We start from the raw sequence: 26,665 nt of genomic DNA on the forward strand, positions 1-26,665 counted from the left end.
GCTCCTGGCCGGACATCCTCGGTTGTTGGCATAATGTCCGGTATTGCCACACCGCAAACAACTCTTTTTTTCTCGTTTCACTTGATATGCTTGCGGTTCACCCGAGTGGGTTGATAGCTTCTTCATTTCCTCCTTTTTACGCTTACTGGTTTCCAGAATACGAGCTTCTTCAATAATCGCAGGTACTGTTAACAGCTTTTTCTTCAGGATTATTTCGCGCAGCTCGTCGGAGAACGGCAGTTATTAAACACTTGTTCAATACAATAGTAGGGTGATCATTGTATTTTGGACAGACCGTTACGCGTATAAAATTTGGCCATTTACGGCAAAATCAAATGGAGGTGACCAAATTATATACGCGTAATGCTCTGTCCAAACTACATAAAACACCCTACATACTTCTTGGAATCGCATCACATGATTTGAAATATGTTTCTAATAAACCTGGCATAATGGGCGAATGTAAGAAGCTCAACAAATAATTACATAAACAAAATATTAAAACTTTCAGAATGGGCTATTGTTGACTTCAGGAGAAACCAGAAGATTAAAGAATTAAGAACGATTTGGATAATCAAGTAGAGTGCCATCCTTTTGCTTAAATACCTAACGATTTTCTAACGTGACTTTTTCAACTGTAACGAAAGCTTTCTCAACGAAGACTAGTTCCGAATGCAATTTATGTGTCTGTAGATCAAGTCATAGGACTTAATTATTTGAATATTTATTTTGCAAATGACTCTATCGAACACACTGCAGGGCTGGTAGATTTGAAGTGTCTTGAATATACGAACTTGAAAAATGAGACCAGGCAGGAACCAAAAAGAGACCGAATATGGACCAAATAGGGAACAGCAAAAAAACGTAATTAAAAGATAAGAGTTTAATTATTGATTATAGAATCAGCCCAAGATTTCCTGAAATAATTAGTAAAGTCCGCGCTACTAGACTAAGCCATGTTCAAGATCTTTTCGTAATGGAAATTTCCTTGACTTCCCTAGGCAACTTAAGTACGAAGTAATGGAGTAATCTTTACAAATATTTCTGGAGGGATCCTGAAGAAATCTCTAAATGTATGCTCTGGAGAATCCGTGAAAATTTAGCTCGTTAAGGACGGAAACATCTTGGCGGACGGACGCTAGGTGATCGATAGGTGAAAGCAGCACTACAATGAGCACCTGAATGGTGCATAGGGTCAGGACATCAAAAGTGATGGCTACGCCAGCACAGCGGATAGTGGAAACCAATAAGTTCCTACAATTTGGGAAGTTAAGGATATCATTCAACATCTTAAGAACTTGCTGAGTTGTTGCATGGACATGTGATATTAAAATCGTAACCGCAATCTTTCGCAATGATTTCGATTTATAGTTGTGTATTAACTTAATCTTCCTTAGAGTACATTTTCTTCCTAAATTTTGAAAAACATTTGCTTCCACAAATTTTTACCGGTTTCGTATTTTTTTTTCAATTTGCGACCTATTTTTTCCCCTTAGAAGCTTTCTTCGCCATTAAAGCACCAAGGTAAATCATAATAGAATAATAGTAAATCCAATTTTCTGGGTCATCTGCTCAAAATGCCAATTAACACTTTCAATTTTCGGTGCGCAATACTTGGATTTGTTCGTCCTCGTTCCGTTAGTTGGGAACGAAGAGTTTATCTCAGTTTAAATGTCGTTAAACTTAATAAAATTAAAACAACACAATCGATGACATCCATGATCCATGTGGCTCGATCGAGGTTTCGGCAAACTTTACATTCTTATGACTGGCAGGTTGCATTACTGGGTGCACCCTGGCAGTAACAACAACGACGACTCTGGAAACGGTCTTGCGGGTGGACAGCTGTTGGGGACACTTAAAGTAACACGTAGGATGGCGCCTTTCTTCTCTTACAGGAAACGAACTCCACTGGAGGACGCATGTGCCATCAGAGTGCTTGCAGCTTGTTGGGTTTCCAGCAGCAAACGGGCCTCGTTCAGCCAATCCATGGCGGCTTTCCTGGATGCTCCCTGCAGCAGGTTCATGTACTGGACCGTTTTGACCAGATCTCCCCGATCCAACCAGTAGCGAGCGCGGTTCAGAATGTCGTACGTATCTAACTTGTTGAAATCGAACGGCTTGTCTTCTAGCTCGTCTTTCGAAATGGGAACGTCCGGTTTGGCTATCAGGGCAGCCTGCAGGAAGGATAGGAAGTACAGGGGCAAACGAGCACCTTCAGCGGGCACTAGAGCCAAACGACGGGACACTTGTTCCACCTTGATGAAGCGCTCTCGCAGGGCATCCTCGGGGTATACGCCTCGGTTTTTGGCCGTTTCCGGGAGTCCCTTCAGCACCACTCCCACCAGTTCGTCTCCTTCGGCGGCACGAGCCACGGCACCGATTTCGTCCTTCAGTGGCCGCAGTTGCTCGCGCCACGATTTGCCAGGTTGACCGGAGCGAATCGAAGACCACAGCGATTGGCAGGCTCCCCACAGGGCTTGGGCTTGATGGGCGCTCTTTTCGGCATCGGCACGACCTGTGAGGGGGGAATTATCGAAAGATCTTATTAAGGGTCTTCATGTTGAGCAAACGAATAGTACTAACACAACGGTCTTAATCCTTAAATACACAGAACGATCTTTCTATGCTCAAAATGTGATAACTTGATGACTTTCTAATATTTCAAGTACTATTTCATTCAAAGTTAAGGGAAATAGCTGTACCAACAAGTACTCCTTTCTTTTTTTGGTAGCCAAACTATGGCTTTTTTCGTTAAGGCTAGTTTGCTACTGACAAAATAAGGAATCGCATATCTCGATACATGGAAAATTTCTCGCATTACTTGTGATCTCTCCCTAAAAGCCATTGGTAATCGAGTGTGTAGCTCCTTGTTTCTGAGCCGTATTGTAATTGAATTTCGAACAAACGTTATTCTTCATCGAATATTCAATTCAATAACAAATTAATATATTGTAACACAAAATAAATTGTAAAATAGTGAAAAATAATAGAATCGTACTGGTGGGCTTCGATCTCACGACTCCCAATACGCTAGACTGGGCGCGTTAACCAACTACGCCACAGAACGGGTAACGAATCTGCAGCGCAATCGGCCAACCTGAAACCAAAGTCAGGTTGGCCGTTTTTGCTGCAGAATCATTACCCGTTCTGTGGCGTAGTTGGTTAACGCGCCCAGTCTAGCGTATTGGGAGTCGTAAGATCGAAACCCACCAGAACAATTCTATTATTTTTCACAATTTTACATCTCAAATTGTCCAAATTGACTTTCGTGTCTACGACCTTCAGGTTTTTTCAAAACACTGTCGGCTGGTTTGAGCCGTAATAGACATGACAACCCTAGTTGCGTAAGATAATTTTGCTAATGGCGTCAACAGATTTAAGATCCGTTTGTGCCTTTCAGAGATATCGACATTTGAAAACAACCATTATTTCTAAGAAAATCTTTTTGCGCAAAAAAATCTCTAAAAGTTTTTGCGAGAAATAATCGCATACAAAGTTATCGAGGAAAAACTGATTGTTCAGGACCACCCTTAGTTATTTGCCAAAAAAAAACTCGCGAACTATAAGAGATAGTAATTTTGCTTCTTCGGCAAAGTTGCTCCAAATTGGTTGTTCTTAAACATTGTAACATTGTAGAACATTGTATTGGTTTAAATGCATCAGTAGAAATATGTATATTCTTATCTCCTAAACCATGCAGGCCACCCTAATTTTACATCACCTACAGCTCTTCAACGTGCTCTGAGATCATATTGGCCCCAGAACCCAACCGTTAATATAACAACTTTATTTACACGGCCCGCAGTCTTGACGAGAAATCTAGATCCGCAAAAAAATTCCGCGGTTTGCTCCAACTTGAACTCCAACTGGAATTTCAAACATAAAAATGTACTCCCTTGAACGCTGCAGAGCTGGAAGATGAAGTGGTATTTCGTGTTAATGATTTAGGAAAAAATGGCGTCTAAAGCCTGATTCGCTGCTGACAAGTAATTTCGTGGTCTATTTTGATGCATGGAAAATTCCTGCAAGAGATCGATCAAGGAAGCGCTTTTTCCTGATCGCAGTATGCAGTTGAAAAGAGATGTCAGTTCAAACGGGAGTCGCTGTAGAAAATTCCTGCAAGGAATTGGCGTGAAATTTCTTTAGCGATTCCTGTTCAGCAGCAAATCAAGCTTAATGCGAAAATCCAAAAAAGCTGGGTTTCTTATATAAATTTCCATACATATTTTAATCGTAATGCGTATAATCGTAGATGAAACCGATTGCGCTCAAATTTTGTTTGAGGCCCTAATAAAAAAAATGAATCTGAAAAAAATGAATGGCATATGTTTCAATCACCATACCGACATATACACGCAGAGAAATACCAGCTATTCAAAACAATAAATAACTTTGTTGTTCTCAATAAACTTGTTGAATTTGTTGTAATACAAAAAATGCGTTGAAACAACAATAATTTTTATCAGAATAAAGCAACAGTCAGGGTGGCCAGTGAATTTCTGATTTCAAATTCCCGGTTTTCTCCCGGTTATTTCCCGGTATTTCAAAAAAATTCCCGGTCGTTAATAATAAATATAAATCAAGATAAAAAACCTTATTTAAAAAAATACAGGTTATCAGAAAATTGTTACATTCTGACATGCAGAATTAGATGTTTGCAGTTTTTTGGTTTTTCAAACAACCGATTGTAATGAATTCTTTTCAACATGTTGTTCTTCAAGTGTTATAGCTCAGTGCATGTAGGCTTATTTTTGTATTACCAAGGGGTAAATTGAACTTCAAAACATTTTTTTTGCAATTCCGTTGCATATCATCCTACTTTTCATCTACAGGATGAACGACATAATGGCCTACTTTTCCTATCGAAAGAATCAGCACTCTTTTCGGTGCTGTAAAGTAGAACTTTTCAAAACGGTTTTGAATATCAGAGTCGCTTCAAACGGTACCCATTTAAGAATTTCTCAATAACTTGCTAATAATGCATCCCAATCAAGGGATTTTTATTTGGAAGCGGAACGTTCAGCGGGCGTTGAGGAGGCTGAAGTTGAGTCAGCTTTCTTACTTATAAAGTAAACACAATGTTTCACGCTACAGTTTTCCACATGAATACTGCCGTTCTCCGCATAGGTGTCCAGCGGTCCATAAGGTTTACATAGAACATGGGACATGTAGGCGTAGAAGGGCAGAATAGCAACTGTAGAAAATGATTGAAAATTACTCGCTGAAATTAAATATTTGCACAAGAACATCACTAGCAAAGAAATTTACTAACACTTAATTTAAAAAAATCCTGATAAGTTGCAGAAAAATGCGTAAAAACATTTTTAGGGAAAAGAACTACTTGGACACTTGGCATGATTTTTTTTTCTCGGCCGGACTGTCTGAAACTGATTGATTGACTCTTTATTATGGGGAAATTCAGCCCGAGGCTGCCCGAAACTTTGCAATAAGAAGCCGTTCAAAACGACGCACATTGTGGTCGAATATAAGCTCAGTAGATTTTCAAAAACAACTCGTGAAATTAATCAAAAGTGTCAAGAATAGGAACCAGGAATAGGAACCTATACCTGATTCAAAAAAGTCATATCCAGTTGAAACCTAACAATTAATGTTAATTATAGTTTCTTGATATACGTTTATGATATCAATAAAAGCTAGGATGAAATCAGCTAATTTTACTTGAAAACCTTAAACAAGCAAAGCACAAGCAAACTATTTTTCCAGTTACAAGGACACGGCCAAGGTAGGGTGTTTTATTTATTTTGGACCGAGCATTACGCGTATATAATTTGGGCATTTCCATTTGATTATGCCGTAAATGGCCAAATTATATACGCCTAACGGCCTGTCCAAAATACTTTGATCACCCTACTTCTAGGCCATACACCAAAATGAAGCATTTTCCCGGTAGTAATTGGAATTCCCGTATATTTCCCGGTTTTCTCCCGGTGATATGACATTCCCGCATATTTCACGGTTTTCCCGATTTCCCGGTTCGCTGGTCACCCTGAACAGTATTGTTGGATTTACTGAGTATATTTTTAACTAGATTTATTTTTGAAACAACAAAAGAAAAACTTTACGTCAAATGAAAGTTTATTTGTTTCAATTTACATCATTATTGATTCTAATAATTATGCACGTAATTGTAATTGTAATTGTAATTGCTCAATCCACACCCTGGCAGACAATTATCCGCCCATCTAGACACGGGCTGGGTGAGAACCTACCAAGCCTCCCCCGTTAACATGTCCTATACCGTTTAGCACACCGGGATCTTCCACAAGCAGGCGCCGGAATTAAAGCGGTCCCACAAGCTTCAGATACATTAAATAGATATAGTCCCTCTGGCACTAAACCGAATGGCGCCCTCCGCTTCACCACTAGTACTGCTTCCCCACACGCCAAGCACAATATCGAAAGTAGCGCGTTGTATAGCAAATACAGTACACCACCTCCGACACTATGCCAAATGTACAGGAAAAACAGCACCAGTAAGAAAGCGGAAGGCGCACCACTCGGTTCAGTGCCAGAAGGACTATAAGTATAACGAAGAAGAAATGAAAAGATAGTAGAGTTGGTTCGGTTATTTGATTGCTGAAACGAAAAAAACAGAAAAAACAGAAACAAAGTGTTAACATTAAAACGGGGTTTTATAATTGATAAATGTATCGATAGTTTCTCATCTGTTACGTTTCCTTATCGTAGCGCTGTCGATTTTTTCCATCTCCAGGGTGTTCGTCTCCGCTCGAGCAATGAGGACCATGATGAAATGAGAATATAAAAATGTGAGCATTAGTGTTGATCTAGTAATAGATTAATTTAAACTGCTTTTCATGTGCTAAGTAACTTGTAAACTCCTACTCAATTATATTTGTTGGCCTACACGTTTTATTTAGACACAATTTTTATTTAGAAAACTATTTGGATCCGAGATTTTAGGTGCAGATTGAGCATGTTTGATAAAACAAGCATCCTGTTTTCAGTTAAAGAATGTTCAAGAAGTTGATGATTCTGTTATTTATACTGGCTACATACAAGAATTCACTATTGATGTAATATATGGATATTGAAAGTTCCAACGCGCGATTATAATACTTCAGTTTTCGTGCTGTTGTATTGGTGTAAGTAGTGGGAAACCAATCAGTTTGGTGATTCTAACGGTAACAAATAGCAAGACGAAAGGAAAGTTGATAATCTATCATCATTATGATTTCAGTCCTAATTTCATGATCCGTTTAATAAATTCCGCGTATGATTCGGCAATTTTAACAATTTATACATGTGTATTCGAAGAAAACAGACTACGAACATTTATTACCTGTTGCAAGGTTCCTATGTGATCAGATATTTATCATTTTCTACAGCCTAATTTAATAATACCTATATTGGGTTGTAACAAAAATTTGATCTTGGGATGTTGATTTGCCTCCTAATCATAGTTTCGACAATAGTCACATGCTTACTATCCCTTATGGCAGTGTTGTTGATTCTATTGTCTATCGCTCATCAGTTTCGCGCCACCCGGCAGGGACTTGGTCCTATGTACCCTATACTCTGCTGTGTCTTAACTTCACGCAATACATTCTGTAGATGTGTGATACAGTTTGCGGAATATTATGATTTATCACTTCGTTCAGATGGAAAATTCTGTTATGGTACCATATTCACATATCAGATAACTCCCACCTGGAACGATGTAATACATCGGAGACATGTAGATTCAGATGTATGTATACGATCTATGCCTAGTTCGGCTCTGATCGACAGGCAATCAGTGTATTCAGTTTTTCAACTAGCTTGAAGCGATGAACGTTTCAAGACAAGCTCTCCACTATATCTGCTAGCAATCATCGGTCGTCGATAGACATTTCGGTTCTTTTCTGCTAAAGATAGATCCTATTGTATGCCAAGGACTATGGCTCATGCTTTTCAATACAGCTGGAAAAACAAGAACTACACCCAGCACCAAATAGTACGTAACTATGAGGCGGACCGGAAGGTTTGATGAGCAATCCCCACCATTATTGATTCTAATAATTATGCACGTAGCATACTGTCTCGCCATTTTGTTGCTTAGTAGAACCGGTGAAAAAGCGAATGTTTCCGATACATTATATTAAATTGAAGTACATGGCGTTGTTAAAATGTTCGTGCGAGAAGTTCAGGTCATAGATTTTTGTATCAGTTTTGGAGTAAGGAAAACCAGAATCAAATTTATTTCTGGTGAGTATTAACCATCTTTTCTAAAATTTTAATTCCACTAATGCATTCTCCAGTATTGTAGTCAACTCTTACACGAGCCGGTTATTTCATCCTGTCACTTTGTCGCGAAGCGGATAAAGAACATTCTCCAGTTAAATGGATTTTGGTGCATGTTCCAATACTTCTACTTTCACAAAATAAAAGTAAAGTAGACGTTTCGTTTTCGTTGTTTATTGTTTAATTCCTAAAAAAAATAATAATAAAGGGACTGGGACCAACAAAACAGTGTTTTTATTTCAAACAAGAACATTGTCACATAAAAAAAAACAGTGTAATTTAATTTAAAAAATAAAAGGTTTTATTTCAATGCAAAAATTTGTTGTTTCAAAAGAAAAAAATAGTTGAAACAAAAAAATATTTTGTTGTATCCCGTTTAACGCAGCTGTTAAATTCAACAATTTTCATTTTTGAAATAAATTAGGAGTTGTTATTGAAACAATAAAAGGCAATTATAAGCCGGCAAATAATACAGATATATTGTAGTAATGATACAGAATATATTTGATATTAAAATTATTTTCTCTGCGTGTATCTACCTTTATTTTATTTAAAAATGTGATTGAATATATAATTTTAGAAAATAACTTCAAAATGTTTTGAAGGCTTTTTAAATACCTTGAAATGTGTAACTAACACAATAAACGTCTATGGTAGACATCAGTTTACTGCATGCACAAAATGAATATAAATTACCGCAGAACGGACGGCCTAGATTATACAAAAAGTATACCAATAGCGTTCTTGTTACTATATTTGAGGGTCCGTGAATAGCATAAAATCTCCTTTCGCAAACTTAATCCGCAATGAAAATTTTGTTGATTGTTCAGGTTCCATCTTTTACGTACATTAGAGGTGTTAGATTAGCTTTGAGGTCAACATATAAAGGAATTATTATGAACAGTTATTGCTTATCTGCGATCAGTAGAAACTATTTATGGCAAGTAAATAGGTAATAACGAGAAAAAGCCACATATACTTGGCTAAAAATAAAAGGGTTAGTGACGAAAGGGGAAACAGAATGCATTTGTTAGCATAAGAAATCTCCTTAAGGTTAAGATGCATCGAATCCAAAGACGAATTTTCAAGAGCACACATCTAGAGAATCAGATAACCATTTGAGCTTGAACTCACTGGTCACTCGATGATGACCAATCCATTAAATTTCCAGTGTGAATGGTTGTCCGGTTCACTAGATTTTTGCTTTGAAAAATTTAAGGTTTGGTTTCGACGCATCTTCATCTTAATTGAAAAAATGTACCTTAAGAAAGTAGAAAATTACCAAGTTATGGCATTTTTAGCAAAGTAAGATCGTCCTGTGATTTACGGGCTGAACAAACATCTATTCAAACACATGGTATGTAAGGTACCTTTCATTTCGTCATCGATTTCTGCTCATGTTTTGTCGAGTTAGCATGTGGTGAAGGGAAAATGATAAAGTACATGGTGGTTGGTGATGGTAAGTCATGTTACATATGAACGGAAACACACAAAAGAAAGACAAAACAGACATTTTAGTAGCACACGGGTAATGCGGAAAAGCAATGATTTAAGAATGATTGAGAGAATCTATACCTTTCAGGGCGGCATCCATTCCTTTGAGTTTGCCCAGCATTGCGGCCAGCTGAAGTTTGTAGGCAGCCTGTTCCGTGGTAATCTTTTCGTCCAACTCACGCTGGAACTTTCGTTTCATTTCCACCTCCTTCTGGGCCAGGGCATCGGCAAGGTGGTCGGTGTGCGCCTCCGATTGACGCTTCATCTGACTGCGCAGGTTGCGCTCCAGTTCAGCCCGAATGGCCAGCAGCTGTAAATTTGATCATTGATTAGTATTTTTAAAATATTTAAAATATTTAACTTTACACTCATTATCATTCCTACTAGCATTTAGGAAACTAATCAAAATTTAAATAACAGTGTGTCTGTCTAAAAATTACACAACATAACACGTTTCGAAAAGATTGAAATTTCTGCCTAAATGATGTACCGTAAAGTGCCGTAATTCAGCGCAGTTAACGAATAAAACATTTCAAATGCTTAATTAAAAATTAGCATTGCATCAACAAAAAAGCTTTATGGGTGGATCGCTAGCAAATCTGTTTTAGATTATGGCAAAAATATAAACTAGACTGTATTCACACGTTACAATTGTGATTTTTTTGAAATAGTTCACTCGTTGACATTGCTTAATTCCGCGCATTTTTTTAACGCTTTTCCATATTCCGCGCAGAAGAATGCCTAATTCCGCGCACTTGCAAAACAATCAAATTAACATTAATTTTGTATGAGGCAGCATCCATTCATTACGTAACGCTGAAATTGAACATTTTCAACCCCCTACCCCCTCCACAACACTTTTTGTATGAAAAAAAAGTAAAGTTTTGTATGAGCCGTAACGTAGACTTTTTTATAATTTTTTGACTATCACATGAAATAAGGATAAACATTTGTTATAGTCTTTTCCTGAGACGAGACTTGCGATGACGGTCTTCTTATTCTGTCATTGCTTTTTTACTTATTCCTCTGTGTTTGTATCAATCATGCGCAAACCCTCACATGAACACAACAGCAAATATGCAATTGCGATTGCATCACACCGAAACATAAAAAGCCTTTGAAGTGAAATTTTATGCCAGAAAAAGTTGCAGACATTTGAAATAACTATAGTCTTGTGTTTAGATTTATCAGCAGCATTGGAACACTGAGGTTTTTATAACAGTTTATTTTGAATACAATACTTTTCAATTTTTCAGCATTTGGACGTTTCGCGACTGCGGAGACGTTGATATTTTTTCCTTTTCCTTGTCAGCTTTGGGGTTGCATGTTATTCCAGAAGAAATTTCAAAAAAATATGCAGGTCGAAATCGCCCCGACTACCTCTACACACTTAAATTATTTTACCGTAATCCGTGAATTTCACCGTAATCTCAACAGCTGATCAGTTCGGTAAAATAAAACACCGTAATTCCGTCGAAATTCAACCGATTGCGGTGAAATTTTACCGAAAACTGTAAAAATTTACCGTACTCCGTTAATTTATTTCACCGAAATTTTCAGCTGTTGGGATTACGTTGAATTTCACGGATTCCTGTAATATAATTTAAGTCTGTATATTCGTATTCTGCACTGTTCATACAATAACAAATGTTTATGGACCTTGATTTTGGACAAACTTTTCCTCCCACCATGAATGACCACGTGGTTTCTGAACGGCCGCTAGTTTCCCTGTAAGTGGGCTTTCCCGATATTCCGGTTGTTTGCGAAACGTATTTATGCATGAAAATACTTCCTCAGATAAATATTCAGCTGTGAAGACCAATATAGCATGTTTTACTTGTTTGTTGTTCTGTAAATAGCAGTGCGCGGAATTAGGGACTTATGAAAAATGACGTGCCCTAATGCCGCGCAATACTTTTTGGGATAAATCTCAATAATTATGCTAACATTTGATAAGATTTCATAGAAGCATCATGAAACCCATCTGTAGCAAGTAGTTTCATAGAATATTGCATACATAACAAAATATTTTCAATATAGAAATCACGTTTGTTTGTGTCCTACAGTCTTAGCACGGACGCTAAGGAAATTAAAAAAATGGCGTCTACCCAGACGGGCCTCCTCTGATTATTTTTTTACGTCGCGAAAAATAGCTCTATTTGCTTTTATTTGTGATTCAAACTTATTCTAAATCAAAGTAGCATCAAATGGCGTTAAAATTTGCTGCAGTATTGATGTGTATTCCCATATGTAAATAATTTTGTATGAAATGCGCGGAATTAGGCAATGCGCTGAATTAGGGCACTTTACGGTATATGAGTTATATTCAGGCTTGATAGAAATTCTTCTGCGATGCAAAGAGGAGGCGATTTTGCCGTTTTTCTGAGGAGAAAAAAAACTGAAGCCACACGGGACGCCATTATAATCACCCTATCCATTTGAAGAAGCAAATATCCAAAAATACCTCCATCCAAAATTTTATATATGTAGTGCACAACCCATTAAATTTTCAGCTTCATCGGTTCACTAAAACTCAAGATTTGCTTCTGCAAAGTTTTGATGATAATTGTTAGAATGAGACAAAAGATAGGGAAAATAACAAGATGCACAAATTACCAATCGAATCTTACCTTTCTTTGGTTCCGCAGGTTCAGCTCGCGTTTCTCCTTGGCAATTTCGTACTCGAGCTGTGCCTTGACGGCTTCGCTTTGATCGGTTCCACGCACCGCCTCGAGGGCGCGCTTCAGCTGCTGGTCACCCTCGATCTGCAGCTTCTGCAGTTCCTTCTGGTGAGCCACCACCTGGGTGAAGGCATGCAGGATGAACAAATCCAGATCGTCCTTGGACAGATCCAGTTTCTTTTCGCTCAGGTTGATACCCGGAAACAGCGATTCGATTTCATCGATGAAAAAGTTTCTCGCTGTTTCTACCTTCTTCCAGTACTTTTCACCCAAGGTAGCAAGGTTGCGGGCTTTGTAGACATCTTCCTTGGCCTTCTTCAGATGTTCCAGATATGCAGCAATGTTTTCACGAGCCTTATCCTTCAACTCATCGGAACACTTGATATCGCGGCTGTCCAGCAAGCGATGCAGCTTTTCGATATTCTCACGGGCATCTTCAGCCGCATCCTCCGCTGCCTTCAGGGCAGTATCTCGTGCGCTGGTGCGATTGCGCAGGAGCACCCAACTCGACGAATCCAGCTTATCAACGGACTCATCGACCACCTTTTTGACCTCGTTGGTGTAGTCCTTGAGCACCTGCACAGCCTTGCCGTACTCCTTGATGGCGGTTGCTGCCGCAACATCGATCTGTCGCTCTAGATCGCTGATAGATTTGGGCACTTCTTCGGCAGGTTTTGGAGCAACCGGTTTGGGAACCGTTGCAGCAGCTGCTGGCGCAGTCGCCTTAGCTGGGGCAGCTTTCGAGGCAGGCGCTGGACTAGGAGCAGCTGGAGCGGCAGGTTTAGCGACTGGTTTTGATGGTTTGGCTTTTTCCACCGTTGGTTCCGGTTCGGGTAGAGGGGGAGATGGGACAGGTACATGCACCGATTTTGAACGAGTGACCGGTGGCAAATCAACCTCTAGAATGTTGATTCATTAGGTTTGAATTTCTTCAGAATGTATCGTGTTTGAGGTACTTACTCTTTTCTGGCTTTTTCTCCTCTTCCTTGCTGCCGCCCGTGAAAAATCCGGTAACGGTGGAAGTGTACCCGCTGATGGTGCTGGAAATTTCATCCAGTTTCTTCGACACTTCATCCAGTGGGTTCTCTTCCTGTAGAAGCGCCTTCAATACCGGCTCCAGGGCTGGAACGTTTGTGACAAGCGTTTTCCTAAACTCATTGTCGTATCTATAGGGTGGTGCATTTGAAGATAAAAAAAACATCTTATCTTTTGGTATAATAGAAATAAATGCAACCATTATACTTACTTAGCGTACGCAACAACACCTCCACCAACAAGGAATGGGGACAAAACAACCAGCACCTTTCCGAAACCAGCCTCACGGAACTGTGGGATGTTGGATGCCCCTCTGGTGCTTAGACTACGAAGCAGTTGAGTACTTTGCCGCTGGAAAAATACAATGGACGAGTAGAATAATTAATAGCACTGCAGGTGAGGTTGCGATTAAACAGTCGTAGCAATGAACGCGCAGCTATTCGGCATGGTTAATCCCATCGACCGAGTATCTTTGCGTATTTGAAAATGTCCAAACTTTCCAAGGCATTTTTGTACTTGCCACACGATATACAGGTGCAAGAATGGTAAATTAACCATCTGTCTGTGCGAGAGGTAAAATTTACCCCAAATTTCAAATCGTAATAACTGCATGAAATTTCAATCGATTTTCGATTTTTCTGTTGTTTTTGAAAATAAAATTTATTTCAGTTTTACTTTAAAATATAAGAAAAATCAAAAAAGGGGAGGTCTTGGCGGGGAGTGAAATTTGGAAACTTTGGACGCCTATATCTCAGAAACAGTTTTACATAGAACTACACTTTCTTCGGTTAAGATTTGCAACAGGGATAGGGACTACTGTGTTGCACATTGGTTAGTTGGGAATTCCACCGCATGATGAAGTTATCGCAGAAAACATTATTTTATGATCCAAACAATTTTAAAAATTTAGATAACTATTTTACAAAATATTTCATGTGCGAAACAAACAACTCGTGGATACGCACCAAAGTTTGAAAAACTCACAAATTGATTCACTAACCCCAAAAACAGAAAGCGGGTTATGAAGAAAACTCTATGTTAAAACTTGTGGCAATGGCTCATAATAAGTTGAGAAGCAGGCTATGTCCCAATAGGGCGCTGTTGCCGACCCACTGTGCGACAACTGATAACGATAGTGTGAGTGTCGAGATCGGTTTGTCCGACGTCCACCATCCCACGAAAGATAAAGTCATCTGTCAGAAAGGAGCATAAAGATATAACAACGTGTAGTCGAACTGTTGAGTGGCAAATAGATTTAAACCTTTTATTTAACTATTATTTGGAGATTCACTATTGAAAATCTACTGTTGAATATTAGAAGAGGTTTGATACTATATATATTGCGTAAAATCAGTTAAATTCAATGATTTATTGTTTATTCAGGGTTAATCGATTTCGACTGCCGAGTTGCCGAGAAGATTAGGTTATCTGGGTCTGAGAAAATTATAGATTAATCGTAAGTTTGAATTGAATTTCATCCTGAATTATTGCCTATAACGTACATGATTATAGATTTGAATTTTCTGTTGGGAATTGATCATCATAAAATCTACCGGGCAAGGAAAGCGTACTGAAATGTAAGAAAAGCCTAACTATATAATCATACTATGTTGCTAATGGAAATCAATAAACTTCTAGCTTTAAGCTGCGCTACAGACAAGCTGCTAAAAGGCGTTATACCTGTCCTGGTGACGATCCCCAACAGGGCGCAATGCCAGGAAGTTAAAAATTAAGTCGCTTGTCCAGGCGTTGTGCTGCCTAAATGGCCTACAGTATTAGACAAAACATTTGCAACTTTTTTTTTCGGTTTCCCATACAAAATGGTCAACTTTAGATAGCTGAGTCATTTATGCAACAGTAACCATTTTGACTGAAGTGTTTTTTTTTTTTGCGGATTTTTATAGTTGACATAACAAACAATTTGAAAGAATAGTTTCATGGTATCACAGACAAACAGACGTAACACTCTAATTATATCCATCGTACAGCAGAATAGCGCCCAATTCTAATACAGGTATGCAGTGTTGTTTAGACTCATTTCCCCGAAAATAACATTTTCCGAACTACGATGCCACGAACTACTACAACCATGCTCTATCCTCCTAAGATAGAAAAGCAGATGGTTAAGCTTGAGTACTACACACAAAATCGATCAAATTTGATCCCAGAGAGCCACAATTCAAGTTTCGGTGAAATGAAATGAGTGAGTGAGTGAGTGCGAATCATTTCACCGAAACTTGAATTGCGGCCCATCGAGATCGAAACTGTCGGATCCCATGTGCAACACTCAAGCCCAATCACCTCCCCCTCCATCTCAGGAATACAACGCACAGTTATAACAGTTCATGGCTTCACAATTCGAATTTCGGGGAAATGAGTCTGATCAACACTGCAGGTATGTTCCGATTTTGTCACGTTCCGATTTCGTCAACAAATTATTCCGTTTTTATTAACACAAAAAATTTGGAACTTTTTATTTTTTCAAATGCTTAGAATTTAAAATAAAGACTTAAAATTGAAGCAATTCAAATGTTTATCAATAGTCTAAGAATTTAATTACCGTGTACGCACCTAACTTTGCGCAGCTCCAAACTTTACGCATTTTTAAGAAGCATGAAAAAATGATAATGGATCATTGATTTTTTTTTTAAATTGAGTTTCAGCAACATGTTCGTTTATGTGAAATAAGTATTTGACATACATTTGTTTACTAAAAAACTCTCGTTAATGTTAGTAAATAAACAAAAAACCTTATAAAACGTCAACTTTTACACCGTCTTAGCACAAGCGCTAAGGAGTGGCTCTGCCAAAAATGACCATTTTTCTGAACGAAACTGTGTTGTGAAAAGTATATTTGCGGTGTTTTTGCAAAAAAAGGTAATATTCTAGTGATTCTATTAATTTTCCATATAATATGTCGAATTTTTATTTAAAAAAGCGATGCGCAATGTTAGGACCAATTTTTTACAAGAGGGTCTTAATTTTTGCGCACTTCTAGCAATTCGGAATGGCATGTAAATACATGTACGTCGTTGCAAATGACAAAAGCTGTCGATCTTATCAGGAATGGTCACTCAATCCATAAGGCAGTGGCTACATGTAGGGGCCTATTTTGTAAATCGAGCAGATTCATGTGACTCGTCTGTATTCATTGTCGATCAAAGCAAGCATGCATATTTTAGATGTCACCCGTCGACAGTCACATAGAGTGACAACTGTCGATAAACTCGAGTGACAGAGCCAAGTCGAGCGAAATTTTTAGTCGACAGTGACTCCAGTCGAGTCGTTTTTGATCGACTCGACTTATAAAATAGAGCCCGTAATATTCCTGAAAGTACCATTTGTATGAAGCTAAAGGCAAGGTGTGCATTGAAAAATCTCGGAAAACTCACTGTATTGACGCAGGAGGAGACTTTTACTGTAAACTTGGATAATTGATAGCGCAATGGTTGGCTTCCCAGTTGATGGACAATGATTCAAGCTCCAGTTGCCTAGCAAAAAGCGTTCAATTATGGAATATCCGTACTGGCGGCAATTCAAAAAAAACACCAGACATCGATACATCTTCCGAATTCATCGATGCTTTCCATGGATTCAGTGGAAAGAAAGGGTCCGTCCATTAAGGGACAGCCCCTAAGCAACCTGCAGCTTGAAATACTAATAGACAAACGAGAAAACTCTCGAGCGCAGCTCGCCTGAGCTTCAGTTGAGGCACATCACTGCTAAAGACTCGTCAAGTTCATCTGGAAATCCTCCACTTTCAGCTGACGATATGTACAACAGAGAAGATTTAGTTTAAAATGCTTCCGAATTGTGCGAAATCGAATCGGTCATGGCCATCAGCAGTGGATATGAGCATCAAATTTCGTAGTTATTCACTTATATAATATATAATATAATTACGAAAGCGATGGAACAAAATAAAAAAAAAAACAAGAAAATAAAAAAATAAGTTTAATAATAGAAAAAAAACAAGAGAATAAATTATATAAAGCAACGTACGTAAACAAATAAGCATAAGCTGTAAACTATATTGTTCAGATTGTAATCTTGTGAGTATATAATAAAAAATAAGAACATAGTAACTCACTATTCGCGGTCACTCTATGTTTGGGGTTGAATAAATTAAATTGAAATTTACGGAAAAAACTCCTGATGAAACTCATATTAGTTATACCCTTTTTTGTTCAATGCAAAACCAGTAAAAAAGTAAAATTATTATAAGCAAACGAGCATTTTAAAGTATGCGCAAAGTTAGGCACATCATGCGCAAAGTTTGGAACAATTCAGATTTTGTGCGCAATGTTAGGCACAAGGTGGTGAATCACCTTTTGCATTTTAAAATTTTTTTATGGATTATTTTTATTTTTTTAAATTATGTGTTCTACTAAAGGGTTAAAAGCCTATCGTTGGCAAAGGTTTGAATGAAAAAATACAGATTTTAGCCTTGTTTGAAGCGTAAATAGGATGATAATTTCTTAACTGCGCAAAGTTTGGTGCGTACACGGTATCGACATTATGTTAGTGTTCAGCGCCTACGGTACATGGTAGATGTCAAGTCCTATTATATTCAATAAGGTTTAACTCTTCCTTACCTGCTAATCAAACAGAGTTTTCAAACTTAGCATGAGTTGTTGAACACGATTGACGCATTCTTCAACAGTCGAGAGTTGCTCTGGCCATGACCTAGCGACAACTAAAATTGTGATTAGTTGTATACGTTCTCAAGAGAGTTGCACAGACCTCTGCTTCTCCTTTATAATATGGCATCATAAAATGTTCGATAAAAATATACGTTCAGAATGAACTAAAGATTATCTGTCAAGTAATTTTGGCAGAGAATTGTCATTAATTGAAATAAATACGCCTCAAAACGTTTCTGATTTTAAGCTGCCGAACAGATTTGTCGGCAGTACTTACGGAGTCTACTGTCCGAGAAAAATACAAAAGAAGCGCGGCATCAGCTAAGTCTGCCGAGAATACGTAAATTCCCCTAGAAGCGGTAACCTTTAGGCCAAATTTAAAAACAGACGTTGTAATGAGTGAAGCTCATACTGGGTACTTGTCAGCACTCTAGCTTTTGCTCAAGTAATTCGGGGTAAAGTTGATCAGTAGGGAAAAGTTGATCATACCCGTACCCTCATGTATAAACTGTCAAGAGAGCTATGATCCGATTTCATTTATCACAATTTCTGTGATGTCAAATTACTGTTATCTACTTTTGATGTTTTAAAATTTGCTTTGACATTCAAGATAATTATACCTTGTAAAGCAGTTTTTTTTATGAAATGTTCGATGCACTGTTCTTCTCCAAAAATCGACTATTGACAAGGCTATATACAAACACCATTGAAATAAACTGTTTCAAACATTCCAGATATGCTCTGTGAACTCACTTTTGAATTTGTATTGAGGTTAAAATTTCATTTTCAGAGAAAAAAACATCTTTTTGTGAGTGAGTTGCTAATTCAAAGGAAAATTGCATATCTTTAGGCGTATAATGTGGTGTTTCCTGTAATTCACAACATTCAACTCTAAAATGGACCGATTTATCAATATGTTTTAAGAATCCTGAGACTTGATTCAGATTCAGTGGCCCCAAATCTTTTGAATAGCATATAGCTTAAGTTTAGGAAAGCTATCGCAGTAATTGATCAACTTCACCCCGGGATCAAAAACTAAAAATTTTGATTTAAAAAAAATATTTTTTCTTATGATAACATTTAGTCAAAATTATGTTTGTATAATTCGATAAACATTCAACCAGTACAGGTTTCAAAAATAATTGGATAATAATACATGGAATTGTAGAACAGAATGGCACAAAAGTGATCAACTTCACCCCATTTTACGGTACCATGAATATTTGGGTAACGGCAAGGAAAATGATCGAGTTCATTTTGTGTTTGATAAGACAATCGACCCTATCATGTTTAGCTTTTATTCCTCAAACTTGTAGTCTAGTTTATAGCAAACCAATAATAAGGTCTGCTCAAGGAGTAGGCGAAGATGATTAGCAAAACATAACATTCTATTGAACATTTTGAATCTCCATACAATAAATTAACTTAGAAGAAGAGGGAAAATTGCTGGAAAGGCTGACAATTTGAGAACGGTTGATACTGGACGTTACCCCGTCCACCCACGTTCCCATTCCAAATTTACTGGGATCCTGATCTTTAGGCAAAAACGCATTCCTTTTCCCCATGGAGACCAAAAGATTAATGAAGAATCCTATATTAACTGCCATACGCTTCCTTATCAACAAAAGGGTTTCTAACCAATAAGTTCTAATTTGGAGATGCTTGATCTGGAATTTGTATTTGTGATGAAGCTATTTAATATCAGTTTTCCTTAACAAAAACACACTACAACGCAATGCTAAAATGTTAAGATGGCGCGATTCTAGAATGGTGATAAGCGCATCCCAGTGGCAATAATAACTTCAGAAAACAATCACCCCAATCATTTTACGAAATTTGAAGCAAAGGAAACTGTAAATATTCTTTTGAGGTTGCAAAACTTTCGCAATCTAATCTCACATCGATTCTGTATCTAGTTATAGGAAATTGGCCCAGTGGTGCCCAAGTGGACAAAGCGGCCGACCAAATAAATTTAAGGAAAAAAAAAAGCAGAATAGCGCCCAATTCTAATACAGGTATGTTCCGTTTTTGTCACGTTCCGATTTTGTCACGCTCCGAATTTGTCACGTTCCGATTTCGTCAACAAATTATTCCGTTTTTATTAACACAAAACATTTGGAACTTTTTATTTTTTCAAATGCTTAGAATTTAAAATAAAGACTTAAAATTGAAGCAATTCAAATGTTTATCAATAGTCTAAGAATTTAATTATCGACATTATGTTAGTGTTCAGCGCCTACGATAGGTGGTAGATGTCAAGTCCTATTATATTCAATAAGGTTTAACTCTTCCTTACCTGCTAATCAAATAGAGTTTTCAAACTTAGCATGAGTTGTTGAACACGATTGACGGATTCTTCAACAGTCGAGAGTTGCTCTGGCCATGACCTAGCGACAACTAAAATTGTGATTAGTTGTATACGTTCTCAAGAGAGTTGCACAGACCTCTGCTTCTCCTTTATAATATGGCATCATAAAATGTTCGATAAAAATATACGTTCAGAATGAACTAAAGATTATCTGTCAAGTAATTTTGGCAGAGAATTGTCATTAATTGAAATAAATACGCCTCAAAACGTTTCTGATTTTAAGCTGCCGAACAGATTTGTCTGCAGTACTTACGGAGTCTACTGTCCGAGAAAAATACAAAAGAAGCGCGGCATCAGCTAAGTCTGCCGAGAATACGTAAAATCCCCTAGAAGCGGTAACCTTTAGGCCAAATTAAAAAACAGACGTTGTAATGAGTGAAGCTCATACTGGGTACTTGTCAGCACTCTAGCTTTTGCTCAAGTAATTCGGGGTAAAGTTGATCAGTAGGGAAAAGTTGATCATACCCGTACCCTCATGTATAAACTGTCAAGAGAGCTATGATCCGATTTCATTTATCACAATTTCTGTGATGTCAAATTACTGATATCTACTCTTGATGTTTTAAAATTTGCTTTGACATTCAAGATAATTATACCTTGTAAGCAGTTTTTTTTATGAAATGTTCGATGCACTGTTCTTCTCCAAAAATCGACTAATGACAAGGCTATATACAAACACCATTGAAATAAAATGTTTCAAACATTCCAGATATGTTCTGTCAACTCACTTTTGAATTTGTATTGAGGTTAAAATTTCATTTTCAGAGAAAAAAACATCTTTTTGTGAGTGAGTTGCTAATTCTAAGGAAAATTGCATATCTTTAGGCGTATAATGTGGTGTTTTCTGTAATTCACAACATTCAACTCTAAAATGGACCGATTTATCAATAATTTTTAAGAATCCTGAGACTTGATTCAGATTCAGTGGCCCCAAATCTTTTGAATAGCATATAGCTTAAGTTTAGGAAAGCTATCGCAGTAATTGATCAACTTCACCCCGGGATCAAAAACTAAAAATTTTGATTTAAAAAAAATATTTTTTCTTATGATAACATTTAGTCAAAATTATGTTTGTATAATTCGATAAACATTCAACCAGTACAGGTTTCAAAAATAATTGGATAATAATACATGGAATTGTAGAACAGAATGGCACAAAAGTGATCAACTTCACCCCATTTTACGGTACCATGAATATTTGGGTAACGGCAAGGAAAATGATCGAGTTCATTTTGTGTTTGATAAGACAATCGACCCTATCATGTTTAGCTTTTATTCCTCAAACTTGTAGTCTAGTTTATAGCAAACCAATAATAAGGTCTGCTCAAGGAGTAGGGGAAGATGATTAGCAAAACATAACATTCTATTGAACATTTTGAATCTCCATACAATAAATTAACTTAGAAGAAGAGGGAAAATTGCTGGAAAGGCTGACAATTTGAGAACGGTTGATACTGGACGTTACCCCGTCCACCCACGTTCCCATTCCAAATTTGCTGGATTCCTGATCTTTAGGCAAAAACGCATTCCTTTTCCCCATGGAGACCAAAAGATTAATGAAGAATCCTATATTAACTGCCATACGCTTCATTTATCAACAAAAGGGTTTCTAACCAATAAGTTCTAATTTGGAGATGCTTGATCTGGAATTTGTATTTGTGATGAAGCTATTTAATATCAGTTTTCCTTAACAAAAACACACTACAACGCAATGCTAAAATGTTAAGATGGCGCGATTCTAGAATGGTGATAAGCGCATCCCAGTGGCAATAATAACTTCAGAAAACAATCACCCCAATCATTTTACGAAATTTGAAGCAAAGGAAACTGTAAATATTCTTTTGAGGTTGCAAAACTTTCGCAATCTAATCTCACATTTAATTGGGTGTGATATAATATCATAAAGAAGAAGAAAAAAATGGAAAGAAGAAAAGAAAATAGTTATTTATTGTTGAATCTTTTTTAAGAAACATGATCGGCTTGAATCACTTCCTTGTTCGCCATTTTTACAATTTTGACCCATCTCATAATGAAGAGTACATTTATGTGATTATCGTTTTATTTTTCCATGTTACATTCACTGAAATCCTGAGCTAAGCAACGAAAATAATTAATGATTTATCACAGAATCATATCGATTGATTGGAGTCTGCAATCAACTTCCATCGCGAACCTATATGAATGAATATACCTAAATGCGCCTCACAGTCTCTCATCAGCAAAACTGTGCATTCACATGGTAAAAATGGGTATAATCCTGTAAAAACTGCAATTTTCTGTTCAGATTTATAAAATATTTTGTCTAAGAAAGTTATCCGTTTTTGTCACTGTTCCGTTTTTATCAACTGAAAATTGCCAATCGTGTTGATAAAAACGGAACATACCTGTATTTGGTAGTTGGTCGACTGGCCAGTCGTGGCGCTCGCATCACTTTTTTTCGAGTTTGACGTTTGCTCACTACCACCACCTAGTTCACGGTTGGTCACATGAAGTATTTTTAGCATTGGGCGTAAATGTTGACGTGACTATGTTTTAAATTGATAATTGTTCTAACTGTTACGTCTGTTTGTCTTTGATGGTATCTTTAGCAAAGTTGTAGATTTTGAATAATTTTGCTGAAGACAAGTTTTGTGTAGGACAATTAGATTTTGAAATGAATAATTTTGAACATTCCGTCGAAAATTTCACTTTAGTTAAATCGTTATCACGTTATTACTTTTAAACTCGTGATTGGAAAACAATATTCAAAAATATGTTAAAATTCATGTTATGTCTGACGTTCTGTGAAAATTTCATATGAATCGGTCCATAAATAACTGAGATCCAGCCTTCCAAAGTTGGTCTTTTTGTATGGAACATCGAAAAAGTTGCAAATGTGTTGTCCAATACTGTATTTTCCATATTTTCAGATTTCTCCTTCCTAGACATTCTTGATTTTTATCGACAATTTAAGATCTGAACCCGCGCGTGTTGGGCTCCTGGCTCGTGAACTGCGGAATGTCGGCGTGAAGGTGGCAGCTATCCAGGAAATACGCTGGCCGAGAATCGGTGAATGTGAATTTCGAGCGGTGGACCTCATCGCCAACACTTAATTCAAGTATCACATCTAGCGGTGGCGACAGAGCAGAACGTGGAGTTGGCTTCATAGTGATTGGGAAGCAAATGAAGCGAATTATTTGGTGGAAACCGGTAAGCGACGGAATCTGTGTGTTGAGAATGAAGGGCAAGTTCTTCAACTACATCCTGATCAGCATGTATGCGCCAACGATAAGCCCGATGACATGAAGGAAGAGTTCTATGAGAGCCTGGATAAGGCCTACGGAGAGTGCCCAAAACAAGACGTTAAGATAGTCATCGGCGACGCAAATGCGCATTGAAAGCCTTCATTCCGTTACCAATGATAATGGTCTGCGGCTAGTAACCTTCGCTTCTGCTAGAGGGATGGCAATCAGCAGTACCTACTTCGCACGAAAGAATATCCGCAAACACACCTGACGACACCCGAGTGGCGATGCCTGCTCCCAAATAGACCACGGGCTGGTTGATGGGCGACATATCTCTGATGTCATGGATTTCAGGACCTTCCGAGGCCCTAATATCGACTCGGATCATTATCTCTTCTTCTTCTTCTTCTTTCTGGCGTTACGTCCAAACTGGGACAAAGCCTGCTTCTTAGCTTAGTGTTCTTATGAGCACTTCCACAGTTATTAACGGAGAGCTTTCTTTGCCGATTGACCATTTTTGCATGTGTATATAGTGTGGCAGGTACGAAGATACTCTATGCCCTGAGAATCGAGGAAATTTCCTTTACGAAAAGATCCTCGACCAGCGGGATTCGAACCCACGACCCTCAGCATGGTCATGCTGAATAGCTGCGCGTTTACCGCTACGGCTATCTGGGCCCCTCATTATCTCGTTATATTATATACCCATTTATCCCCTCGGATCATTATCTCGTTGTGGCTAAAATTCGGGCGCGATTACTCAGCGTCACGAGTTCCACAAGAAACAGAACGCTGCGGGACCCTATCCAAGAAGCTGTGACAACAAAGGCGCGGGAAGTGATTGGCACTGGTCAACGACGAAGACGAAACGACTGGTTCGATGAAGAAAGTCAGAGAGTGACATACATGAAGAATGTCGCCAGAAGCCGTATGCTTGTGGCCGGTACCCGACAGAACAGAGAGCGGTACAGGGCAGCCAGAGCCAAAGAAAAGCAAATCCAATACAGAAATAAAAGGCAACTTTACCAGTCGATCCACCGAGTACTTCTGAAGGTATGGGAAGACGAAGAATTGCAGACCGGCTGGTTGGATGGCCTCATCCGCCCTATCTACAAGAAAGGGCACAGACTGGAGTGTGCCAATTACAGAGGAATTACCCTGCTGAATCCGGCGTAAACAATTCTGTCGCGCATTCTGTTTAACAAACTGAGACCGATCGATGAGTCCTTCGTTAGCGAATACCAAGCTGGTTTTCGTGAGGTCCGTTCGACAACGGACCAGATTCATTGATTTTTATTGATTTCAAGGCGGCGTACGACTCAGTAAAAAGAAATGAGCTGTGGCAGATAATGTCTGAACATGGTTTTTTTCCGGCGAAACTAATTAGACTGATATGTGCTACGCTTGATGGTTCGAAATCAAGTATTCGGATCGCAGACGAGGTGTCTACCTGATTGTGCGATATTTGCCCGAAAACCATTCGCCAGAAAACTATTCGCCAGAATGACATTCGCCAGAAAGTACCATATGCCAGAAAACCATTCGCCAGAAAACCATTCGCCAGAATGTACCATTCCCCAGAATTTACCATCCCCTAATTTTTTTTCAGGTAAATCAAGTTTGCAATTGTAGAGCATTAAAAAATGTGTGGGATTATTTTAGTTAATATACTCAAAAAAGTACAGGGTCTCTTGGACACAACCTACCGTTGACTTAGTGAGCTAGCTTCGAATATCCATATTCTAATTGTTGGACTAGGTACATATAATAAAAATACCGATTTCTCGAGCATTCAACGATCAACAGCAATATTTGAAGTTTTATGAATATGAATTGAAAAGGCAACACTTAAAACCGTGGGGGACCGTGGAACTAGAAAGAAAAAAATATACAATAGAACAGTGATCCTCAGCCACGGCAATAGAATAACAATTGCATTCATTAAAAGCTGCTTCACTATGTAAGAAAGATACTGCTTACTGATGTAAAGAATGGATATTTAGCATGACGGATAGTAAAGTAAGTTTTTTTTTAAATATATGTTGTCCCTGTAAAATGGTTTTATGGTTTGAAAGGCTTCACAAGCGGTTCGCCCTTCTTTTCAGCATGAGCTGTTCTTTAAAGTGTTGTTGCTTCTTATGGACAAATTCATTTAATAGATTTCAATGTACGTCGCAACTATCATTCTACAGATGTTATAGCATGAGATTATGCTATTTTAAAATTATTAAATTTCATCTTTCTGTTTTTTCAGTTTCAATTAAATGTTTTTTTTATATTATTTAGTTTTACAGAGAATAATGGTTTAAAAAATATTTCACAAGAAGGGAGCACCATCTTTTCATCATAAGCTGTTCTTAGAAGTTTTGTTGCTTCTTAAGAGCTAGTTCATTGGATATTTACAAGATTTCGATATACGTTGCAACCATTTGTGCCGTCCGTTCGATGAAGTAATGAATGCCTCCACTCGCAAACCAAAGTTACATTTACTATAACAACTTTCAGGAGCTTTTAGACAAATAAGACAGTTGTAAAATCAATAAGAACATCCTATATAAGGGGAATGGAGAATTCTTATTTGACAAAAACAGGGTGTCCATTCAAAATCGGATTTTTCCCGGATGCCCAAAAGATTAAAAAACGGATGACTAAAAGATCTTGCACCTTGATATTTTCGTTTTTTTTTCATACAAGATGGTCAAAATTGAAGGCCTCAATCTAACTTGTTAATGATTTTTTTTTAATTTAGAGAATGCTGTGAACCGAAAACTAATTTTGAAAGAGTTTCAGAAAAAAGCATATACACTATTACACCCCTAGAATTTATAGGACGTTCAGAGAGATTTTGTTATGTATTTAGACAATATTTCCAAAAAGAGCAAAGTTCAACGGCCAACCCATTATCATCTAAAAATCTCTTCGGAAATACGCGTTAGATTTGATCCATTGCTGGTT

At 37.8% G+C, this 26,665-nt stretch overlaps 1 protein-coding gene and 1 long non-coding RNA gene across 4 annotated transcripts in view; one reads left to right on the plus strand and one right to left on the minus strand.

Moving 5' to 3' along the window:
• Positions 1 to 1,347: 1,347 nt before the first annotated feature.
• LOC5572730 (MICOS complex subunit Mic60) overlaps positions 1,348 to 26,665 on the minus strand; it is a 34,002-nt gene continuing 8,684 nt past the window's right edge. The window contains exons 2-7 of one of the 2 annotated variants that reach the window (XM_021856271.1): positions 13,687 to 13,826; positions 13,401 to 13,606; positions 12,390 to 13,339; positions 9,841 to 10,069; positions 9,636 to 9,656; positions 1,348 to 2,518 (exon numbers count right to left, since the gene is read on the minus strand). In XM_021856271.1, coding sequence (XP_021711963.1) covers positions 1,893 to 2,518; positions 9,636 to 9,656; positions 9,841 to 10,069; positions 12,390 to 13,339; positions 13,401 to 13,606; positions 13,687 to 13,826 — 2,172 coding nt within the window. In that variant the 3' untranslated portion in view covers positions 1,348 to 1,892. The remainder of the gene's footprint in view (positions 2,519 to 9,635; positions 9,657 to 9,840; positions 10,070 to 12,389; positions 13,340 to 13,400; positions 13,607 to 13,686; positions 13,827 to 26,665) is intronic. The other variant, XM_001660501.2, reaches the window with a different exon arrangement.
• On the plus strand, positions 14,529 to 15,170 carry LOC110680474. 2 transcript variants are annotated; one of them, XR_002502893.1, is made up of 4 exons: positions 14,529 to 14,798; positions 14,859 to 14,931; positions 14,988 to 15,052; positions 15,114 to 15,151. It is a non-coding gene; the product is annotated as an uncharacterized LOC110680474 (long non-coding RNA). The 2 variants fall into 2 exon arrangements; XR_002502891.1 differs by having other exon boundaries at positions 14,988 to 15,170.

Source organism: Aedes aegypti, chromosome 1, assembly GCF_002204515.2.
Source record: "Aedes aegypti strain LVP_AGWG chromosome 1, AaegL5.0 Primary Assembly, whole genome shotgun sequence".
NCBI classification, from domain to species: Eukaryota; Metazoa; Arthropoda; class Insecta; order Diptera; family Culicidae; genus Aedes; species Aedes aegypti.